The sequence below is a fragment of the Cariama cristata genome, unplaced genomic scaffold (assembly GCF_000690535.1).
Source record: "Cariama cristata isolate BGI_N322 unplaced genomic scaffold, ASM69053v1 scaffold42128, whole genome shotgun sequence".
NCBI classification, from domain to species: domain Eukaryota; kingdom Metazoa; phylum Chordata; class Aves; order Cariamiformes; family Cariamidae; genus Cariama; species Cariama cristata.
The window spans coordinates 27,067-37,367 of record NW_009631408.1 but is presented as its reverse complement, the minus strand read 5'-3'; the positions used below and the strand labels follow the sequence as shown (position 1 = coordinate 37,367).

General features: G+C 44.1%; 1 protein-coding gene across 1 annotated transcript in view; it reads right to left on the bottom strand.

Annotated features, from left to right (window-relative positions):
• Window positions 1-1,330: 1,330 nt before the first annotated feature.
• The window catches only part of LOC104166104, an 18,645-nt gene continuing 9,674 nt past the window's right edge, over window positions 1,331-10,301 (bottom strand). Inside the window, exons 2-4 of the mRNA XM_009705932.1 lie at window positions 4,263-4,470; window positions 2,926-3,146; window positions 1,331-1,794 (exon numbers count right to left, since the gene is read on the bottom strand). Of these exons, the coding sequence (XP_009704234.1) occupies window positions 1,568-1,794; window positions 2,926-3,146; window positions 4,263-4,423 (609 nt within the window). The 5' untranslated portion in view covers window positions 4,424-4,470 and the 3' untranslated portion in view covers window positions 1,331-1,567. The remainder of the gene's footprint in view (window positions 1,795-2,925; window positions 3,147-4,262; window positions 4,471-10,301) is intronic.

Here is a 10,301-nt window from a genome sequence, read left to right as displayed (position 1 = left end):
CTTGCTGTGGTTTTTGTTGACCTTGTAGAGCAGCCCCAGAGCTCATGAGAAGGTTTCTTTACGCATGGAACTGAAGCAGGAAGGCTCCAGCACTGCTCTCCTGCTGCTCAGGGATGTCCAATCCACAGGGTCAGTCCACAGCCAAACCCCTCAAGGTGCCCTCGGTGTGAGGGTCAGGCCCTCAGTGCCAAATGCTCTGGTTTGTACTCTCCTTAAAAGATGTAGATATTGCCGAAGAGCATTATAAAAGGTGCTGAGTTGTCTGTCCTGAAGGCAGAAATCTGCCTTGTAGACAGCACCGGGAATGGCCAGGAATGTTTTCCCTTGTTGCTGTGCTGTTCTGGAGCAGCCGGCTCACATGGTGGGGAGCATTCATGCCTCTACATTCCTGAGTTTGGTACTAGGAATGCAAACAACTGCCATCCCCGAGCTGGCTTTGTGCTGCGAATGTTTGTCGGCTGGGAACCGAGAGCCAGATGTGCTTCACATAGTTTCCAGGCATCACTGATCCATCAGCTGACAGTAGCTATTGAGTGCTCTTATGGTGGCCCAGAGACACAAAGATGAAAGCCTGATGCCTGTCAGCACCTCCCTTGCTATCCCTGTGTCCCTTCAGTTTTCACTTGAGTTCCCTCACAAAAGCAAATGCTACAGAAGATGATGTCGCAATGTTAATGACCTTTATTTTTCAGAAAGAAAATCCCATTTTATAATGTTGAACTGTCAGACAAATTTGAGATACATTGAACTTTGTTGTCGAATGCTTTCCTGTACCCGCTGCCAACTGCCCGTGCAGCTGTTTGGAGCCTCAGCCGGGAACCCACCTTCCTCTTCAGAAGCATTTTCCATAGCATCGCTTGGATGATTTTTACTAGGGAAGATGAACAGTATTTGAATGCCCTCTCAAACAAAGGTATTTTCATGGAGGAAAAAAAAAATTAATCTGACAAACAGTCAAAGGGAAAACAGTACAGAGAGGCCTGGAATAATTTCTTAAAGAGTGGCTTGTGTTGTTTCCCAGCTGCTCTGCCTTTAAACAGCCTCTTACCCCCAGCTCCGGGGCTCCACCAATTGTAAAAGCAAGAACTAACCAGTGCCAGATTCAAGTCTCAAAATACAAACCATTGTAGATACAGGGAGCAAAGGGGTGGGGGGCTGGTTCATAAGAAAACTTCCAAGCATTATTGTAGCATAAATAATATGGTATCTTTCACCTCAAATAGCCTAACACTTCATAAAGTGATATGAGCTTCACTAGTTGCTGAAACACAGCTATTTCTGAAGTGGAACCTGATATCTCTTTTTTTTTTTTTTTTTTTTTTTTTTTTTAACCAGCAGAGAGCAACGTTTTAAGGTGGAGAGTGAAGGATACAATATACAAACAACCGTAAGTATAACCTAGGAGAGTTTTGCAAAAATGGAAAGATCAAGTAAAATCTACTTTTAGTAATGACATGCATTCTGGTATATCATAAACTTGCATCCTTAGTTTACAAATGCAATTAATTTAAAAGAAATACAGGAAACTCAAATAACATTTTGTCTTCTCTCTCTCAGCAATGCTTTCTTACAGCTCTTTGGCAGCAGATGCTCTGGTTCCTTTCCTCTCTTCATTTAGTTTAATGTCCAAGTCCCAGAGCTGGGTGAGGAACCCTGAATTTGGGCAGATGTCTCTGTGAGCACTCACTGTTTTCACAGCATCCACGAGTGTCATGTTTTCATGGATCATTAAAAAGGCAAGCACTAAAGATGCAGAGCGGCTCACCCCCATGGCACAATGAACAAACACCTTACCTGCAGGAAAACAGAGGCACAGCAAGGTGAGTGGGCTTTAGCATTTCTAAAGTAAGAAAGACACAGGAAGGACAAAAACTACTAGAAACAAGTTGGGAAAACAATGGTGACAATTAGCAGATACTCCTGCTTTCAGGATGGGTTAGTATAAGGTCATGCCATACATCTCAGGCAAGGTGGTATTTCATACTGACCTCATGCATCTAACTTAAGCCTCAGATTAAAATAGTTGAAATTTTGTGTGGAAGAAGCTTTCTGTGACTAAACTTGGTAGTATAGTTTTCTGTGGAAAAAAAGCCAGTTTTGGCAGAAAATTTTGGCCCAGCCCTGACTGTAATCACTGACAAGTCCCATAAACTCTGTAGGATAGTCTGCCTGTAAAAATGGACTCATAATTTACTGTATCTCAGCAGCCCAGTGTGAGCTATAACTGGGCATTTAATAAAGCACTCTAGTGAAAGCAGCAGATCTCGCAGCCAGTCAGAGTCGGAGCAAACTCTGGAACAAATGGAAATTATGATAACTAGGCCATAATCCAAACTCTGCTGACAAAAATTCAGCAGGCCGTGGGTCAAGCTCGTAGTTTTTGACTTAGTTCATTAACTTCTGCTGCTTCTCTAGCTTAATAGACAGTCTGAATAAAGTTTCAATTCTGCGGAGCACTTAGGCATGTGAAGCATTGAAGCCAGCGCTGAAGCTCCGCTGCTCCCAGCTGAGTGCGTGGGGAGCGGAGCAGGGCTGTGGTACGCGGGGCAGGATCGCCCGGCTGGAGCCCCTGCCGGTGTGCGAGGGGTGCGAGGTGCGTGTGGAGGCACACGGATCCTGGCAATTCCTGCAGGATGGACCTGCGTGGGAGCACCCGCAGTGCCACAAGCTCTGCCCTTCCCACTCGCTCTACTCCTAGAGCTGGCCCTTCCTCCCCCCTCCCGGGGACCTGGCGACGGCCATGGCCACCATCCCTGCAGCGCACGGCACAGGCGCCTTCTCCCATCCTCTGCGCGGTGGTTCTGCCTGTGCCTTCTCGAACCGTATGCTCAATCTGAGCTTTGCTGGCTGCCTGTTACTGCAAGGAGAAGTCATTTGGCTCATGTTGAAACTTCCTCCCAAAACTTCTCTTTGCCTCGCTCTTACCTCCTGAAGTGTTTAAGGCTTTGCCTATGAAATTGGCAGCATCATAGAAGAAGATACTTAAATCAAAGGAAGGATCATCAAACGCTTCTACTCCGTAGTACTCTATTTGCAGATCTTTGTAATATTTGGCTCCTGTGTTGATGCTATATGGCCCATCTGCTGCATTAAGGATATGAGTAATGTTGAGGCTTTGAAGGGTAGTTTTGCTCCTAGCAGCCCACCTGTTGAAAGACATGAAGAGCTCATTGGCAACAGTCCTAACATTCCGCTAAAATAGTATGGTTTAAAGTTAGTGCCTGCTCCCGCTAGGGAAGGATGCAGGAACTGCAGCTTGCTTACAGAGTCACGAATTTCAAGAAGCCCATAGTGCTTTGCACATGAAAAATGTGATATGGTGTTGTGTAGAGCAGCAAGAGAGCAGACTTGCTGGTGGGATACTGTTAAGCAAATGCCTCCCAGCAGTTAAACCCTGGGAACATGGCTTACTGTATAAAGTGGTCAAGATTTTCCTTTAAATAGCTGTTTAGCAAGTTCTAGAGCTAATCTCTCATTCATAGTGTGCATGGGTCACAAGGGCAAGAATCAACACAGATGCAGCAGCACCTTGTTCCTGGTTCGGACATGAAGCAGCTGCATCAGGCTCACGAGTCAGGTTCCTTCCCACCATAAACTGGGACTGAAGTTATTCCACAAAACTGTGATCCTTAAATGATGTATTCAGGAGGAGGAGGAGTTGGGAAAAATGAGCTGATGATCTATGTAATCTGCAGTAATCCAAATAGAAGAAAATGGCAATAAATAGAAGCGGTCACAAGAATAAGGTATTTACATGAAAATTCCTGTTTGATATTTTCAGTTTTAGCATCTTCAAAAAAAAGTTTGGATTTGGACTGGCAAAATCCCTATTGTATAATTCGTTTGGGTCCTCCTCCATCTGGTTCTTGATCCTGCTACTCCTATTTGAGTGTGAAGGCTACTGTGCTCTCGTCTGCTGCCTTAGAGCACAGTTTCCAGGGCAGATAACACATCTCAGAGTTGACACCGATTTGAGATGGGTTCTTTAAGGACTTTCGTCTAGAATACGAATAATTCTTACCCTGACAAATCCACTGTGCTTCACAGAATATAGAAAACCCAACTCAGACACACTATGAGTAAGTCACCATTTTGTATGTCATGTTTTTCATGACATCCAAACTCCTTATGTTGTCAGTTTTGGAAACATTTATCGCAAAAACATTCCTGCAGACCCAAAAGCTACTCCCCAGTGTACCGCACCCCTTCCTCCTCCTCCCAGGGACCGATAACAGCTTAATGATAGGACCATAAATTCTTACGCATCTCCCAGGTAAATATTTGGCCAGACTTGGTCCACATGATTATCAGACCCTCCTCTGAACCAAAAGAGCCGCTGGAGGTCCGATAGAGTGGGTGTTTCGTAGGAGGCTCTGCTCCCTGCAGTGCTAGTCAGAGATGAAGAGTCTCTGGTGTGAGGCATCTTGCTCCTCTCTTGCACACACTGGGGCTATATCAGAGACAGCTTTTCTGAAATGAATTAAGAGGAAATTTTCATACAGAAATAATATTCCCTAGAAAGCAGTCCTGTTCATTACCCTCCAAATAGCATTACATTATTATAACTAGTGCGTGCAGCAGGGCCTGCAGGTGTTGCTAAAAGCATCCAGAGAGCAGGACTGACTGTGGTAGGACTCTACAGGCACGTAATTCATCCCCTGAGAAAGCAGCAGCGTAAGACTATATGATTTAATTTCTTGTCAAGTAACACTGTTGAAAAAGAACATCCTGTGCCACCTGAATGCAGCGTTGGCTGAACCTCATAGGTGCATGTATTATTTCTGTTACTATAGCACTGATGAGTCTATGCAGGAAAGCTCCAGTACTTTATGTTGGAGAGCTAACCGAAGCGTTTGTGCACACTTGATTCTGGTTAGTTAAAACCAGAAGCTTCTGAAAGAATGAATCATTGGACTGAGTTATACTTACAAAGCTTCTAGGGCCAAGGTGGAAGTCTTAGGCTGTGTATGTAAGACATATATTCATATAGTGTATGTGTATATACATATAAAATGTATATGTGTACAATTTTCTTTCATTTTATAGGGATATATTTAAACACATGTATACACATACCTATACGTACATGTATACATATGAATGGACTTTCACATGCATATATATACATATCTATATATAAGTCTGTGCATATATAAATAGAAACGGAGGGAATTTGAACTGTTTTTTCTCTCTCTCTCAGGTGAATAGCCCTGAACACTCAGCTATACTGGTATACTAGTGTCTGTCTGAGTGTCTTCTCTGGAAGCTGTTCCACTTTGTATAAACAATGTGATGTCTCTTTGCCTCCAGAGAGAGACTGTTTCTCTTGTCTGAGGGGTAGGGTACTTACCCAGGATGTGAGAAAAAAGAGCATCTGAATTTTGGGAAACTATAGAGCTGAAAGTTCTGGCTTTGCTGTCCTGTTGAGAATCCCACCTAGGACTGTTTTGCTCCCTCACAGATCATGCAGTGGAATATGGGCATCCCTTTTGCAATGTTATTTGCTGGTTTCAACCCAGGAAGCTCAGGCCAGCCAGTCCAGCCTGAAGCAGAGCTCAGTTGAGAGCAAGACTTCAAAGATATCCAAGCAGTCCCTTCTCTGAGACTTTAGGAGCATTTCTCCTGCCAGGATCTCATTATCCTGAATTGCTGTTCTCGCACCCAGAGAACATTGATGAGCTTTGTTTGGTTGCTTGTTGGCATTAAAGCCTATTAAAGCCATAATCAACGTGGGAGCCACACTAGAACTCTTCCTAAAGTGGAGTGGCCGGTGTTTATTCTGATGTAGTATCAGCTTTCACTCTAATGCCTGAATGCCCAAATCTAGAGCTTGGGCTTATTTTTTCAGCAAATCTAGAAAACAAGTGCAAATGGGACCTTTGGAAGTTATCTAGTCTGTCCCTTGCCCCACAGCAGCAGCAGCAGCCAGATGGATGATGCTCCTAAAGCAACAACAGCTTTGTCCAAACATCCAGGTATGTTATTTTTAACAGTGCAGGCTGATTCGGGGAATAAGCAGAAAGCAAGGGAGAATATCTTGTTGCTTATGGAAAAAGAAGTAGAGATAATGCAAGGCATATTATGGAACACACTACATCTATTTCTGTGACCTCAGCCTAAATTTGTTTCCCCTGCCCCCTTTTCCCTCCTCCTCCCCACAAATGTTAAGAGCAGTTATAGCTTTTTGTATGCTCCAATAAAAAGGAAGTCTCCCTAGGGTAACTACTTAATAAGCAAAATATGAAAAGCACAATAAAAATGATGGGAGAGATGGAAAAAAAGCTGACTGGTTTTACTTTTAATGATGAAGGAAAAGAACTGTAGGGAAGTAGAGAGGAATATAGGGATAAAAACCTACGAAATTTTCAGGGCAGATAACATAACACAAAGAGCTTTGGTAAGGGAGTATGCTGTGCAATCCCAGCACAGATTAGCATGAAGAATAGCACAGAAAAAAGATACTATGCATTGCCCTACAAGTTTTACTGCCTTGTGAAAGTCATGCACTGTGCTCAAGAGCTACTGCCAGCATCATCATGATAACCTGTTTGTACTTTCACCGACACAGAACGTTAAGCTGAAGCAGTAAAAGGAAATCAAGAAAAAGATAATACAGCTTCTACATCAGGAGATTCATAAGACCACAGGCTCATTTTTAAGGAGTGTGGCTGACTCTCAATCACTGCAGATGTTTAAAGGCTGAAGTTGTGGAGGTAAGCAGATGGATACTAAACTTTCAGTTCTCCTAGCCCCCACTGCTTTAAACTTCTGTTGTAGCCTGTCAGCTAGTTACAGTAATGGAGATGATTAGCAGAGAGAGGGAGAGAGATGATTAGCAGAGAGAATTACATTGCAAGGCCTCCTGTTCAAGAGCTGACTTTGAGGAGGTTCTCCAAGAATTGAGTCGTTTTGGTGCCGGTGAAACTCAGCAGGCGACTCCAGCTTTTGCAGCCAGGGAGGTGCTTTGCAACAGAGCTCCCTTTCATACAGTAAGCCTCTTTCCAAAAAGTGCGTCAACATCGTTTGCTTCACATGAGTAATGCCAGAGAAGTGAGCTCCTCGTGCCAACACGAAGCATAGCTCCTCCCAAGCACACCGCTCCGTCCTGCGCTGCGCTGGCCTTGCAATTGAATTGCTCTGCGGGGCCTTCGGGGTAAGCTTGGAAATAGCTATACCAGATGATTGGACTAATGAGGAAAGTAATACGAATTTTTTAATTGAAGGCTAGGGACTTTCCTGAGGGTTTCCTCCCCACCCCTTCTACTTTAAGGTACTGCAAAGCTAGCAAAAGTGCTGCCACTGATTACATTTCTCTAAGCTTCTCCCTCTGGGTATCTCCCAGAAGTTGCTCTAGTTGGAAACAGCCAGTGACTGCAGGAGGGCAGGAGCCCCTGCAATGGGGGAAAAAAAAAATTCTCTCTTACAAGGTCACTGACATTTTCTGCAGAGACCTAGACCATGCAAGTTGGATAGGATTACTTTTCTTTTAAACTGTAGCCTGGAAGTACCTAAAGACCATCTCATTAGATTCTTTCTTTCTATCTTTCTTTCTCTCTCCCTCTTTTTTTTCTTTTTCTGAGTTAAAAAAAACAAACAGCAGCAGCAAAAAAAAAAAAGCCTTCTACCTATAGGAGACGTTTGAGACTGGATAGAGATTTTAAGGACAACCCAGATGTATTAACCTTCTTGCTTTCCTGGGAGAATACAAGGTTGCACAAGCTTTAAAACTGTTTTCTCATTACACATCAGTTCCCAAACACCCAGAGCACTAGGGTGCACCCCAAATGGCTGGGGCCTGCTTGGCTCCACACCTGAGCCGCGGAGCCTGAGTCACCTCTCTAGGTGTCACACAGGCTTGGACTTCCCTGGCAGGCAGAAGAGCCAGCCCGGTGGCACAGGCTGTGGGTGGCTGCGGGGCCGGCATTGCTGAGCCGCCAGGAGCACCCAGAAGGGCTGCGGGTGACTCCGCACGCTATGTGGGTGCAGCTCCCGAGGGACTTGCTCCTTCCAGGACCTAGTTGGCAACAATCTAGTTGAGCTTTGTATCTCCCTGATATTATCCAGTCACTTCAGTACTACAACTTGCAAGGCTTTTATTTTTTTTTTTTCCTTTTCTTTTCTATACTGGAAACAATTGCCATTTTCTACTGAAGATTTTTCTGGCAAAGAAAAGAAAAAAATGCACAACCGCCACTGACTTGAATTCTTGACATGGCTAAAGCATTTAACAGCTTTGTGTTGCATTTGAAGATTGCAGAGAAAGAAAACTCAGCAAAGTTCTGAAAAAAAAAGCAAAGACCCTAATATTGTAGGCTTGAAAGAGTTCATTTTGTTATTTCAAAAAAAATGACCATTTCCACTTTTCTACTCAAAGTTACTTTTGGAATTTTACTTTAGCATTGCATAAAATATTTTAAAATATTAAAATAAGATGAAGTGGCTTGTTCCTGGTTGAGAAAAACATGTTTTGTTTAACTAAAAATGAACACGAACTAACCTAGCAGCCACTTAGTTGTGTAGCCCTGATTTTCACTTCTGTAAGAGGGGGAAAGCCTCTTGCCATTTTGCCATGGTTGTTACCCTGTCTCCTAAAGATCGAACTGAGCTGCAGAGAGATTAAATGAGTGTCTGAAGTCCCAAGAGGAGTCTGTGGCAGGGCATTATTTGGGCCCCAAGGCATTTTGCCTCTATCCCTTTTGCTAGCACCTTCCTAGCTGGCACAGCTCTGCTTGTGGTCATGATGACAGCCCAGACGGGGACAGGTGTATTTTAATAACAAGGTCTTACATGAGATTATTGATAGCCTCGGGCACAGCAGGGCACTGATTTTGGCTGGACCTGTGGTTCCTACAATAACACAAACACTAGCTAACAGTAACATGATACAGAAAACTCCTGCAGCCAAATATCCTAAATTCCCTGAATCAAAACCTGACAAACTAAATGGCTCAAAATACCAAAGCATAAGATCAGAATATAATTCATGTGAAAAAAAAAAAGAAAAAAAAGCCTCTTGATGCATTTGAAATTGCTGTCTACTCTGTTTTTTCTTCTCTTTTCTCTCAGCAAGCATCTCTGCACTCATCTTTTACACTCCTTGCTCTTTTCTCTCAGGTAGTGCTTAACACTATGGCTCTTTGTCCTCCTGATGGAAAAATCCAGATGGAAAGAAGTGTGGTTCACAGGGAAATGATCATGTAAGTGGAATTAATCTTTCAGATACTATAATGTGAAATCTGATCTTCCTTTTTGTTAAGAAGACCCAATCTGTGTCTCTACATTTTGGTCAGAATCTGACGCTAAGAGAACCCAGGAGTCTCTTGAGGTAGAGCTGAAAGCCTCGTGTGCAGAAACAGGCACATTTAAAAGCAATAGCAAAGTTAAAACAGCCAGATGGGAACCTAGCAGGCAACCAAGAGGGGAACTCTCTGTTTTCCTTGCAAGCCTACAGGGGCTTGTTTGCAGGAATTAGAATCTCTCACCAGCCGTTCACTGCAGCTCTAATACCAAGTGGTATTGAAAATGAGAAGCAGGTTATGGCTGATGGTTTAAATGAGGTACCTATGGGAATTTAGAAATGAGATCCTGAACTCGTCTCGGTGTAGACCGTGCACATGGCAGAGCAATATTGCTTTCTTGGCTGACTGCATCATATATTATGGCCTTTTATTTTGCCCACACTCAAACAGCGGGGAACAGTAGAAGTTCATTGCTCCTGCTCGCTGTTTAAACCCTGATCTGCCTCACTAGAGGCAGTGCCCCTGAATAATGGAAAGCAGAATCGGTCCCTTGGCCTCAGTGTGGGTATGTGTTCAATGCAGCACTGTATTAATGCCATTGCCATTATTCTGGAGTGAAGAGAAAAGCAGAATGTACAATTAAAGCTCTGTTTGGTTTGGTTTTTAAGAGAATTTACAACCCGGGAAAGATGCCAGATCGAGGGCTCTGGAAAACACAGCCCTCTCTTTAACCGCAGCGTTGGGAAGGAGTGGGAGCAGCCCTGCAAGCGTCCTCCACGGCTGCCCCCTCAGCTCAGCTCGCAGATGCCCCTCGCCCTACGCTTGCAGCCGTGTTTTACTGGGTTGGAGAAAATCTGAGTCTTCACACCTCTTCACTGCTTGGTCTCCCTCCTGACACCTCTGTTCACATCCGGCCTTGTACATTTATGATGGGGCCCTCTGACTCCAAACTGAGCTGGAAGGTACCAACTTCTGCTTGTGAGGAGCCTGAGCTGGGCTGGAGAACAAAAGGTTCCTTCCTCCATGAGCCCTCATGTCCCCACACAGGGCTGCCCGTGGGGC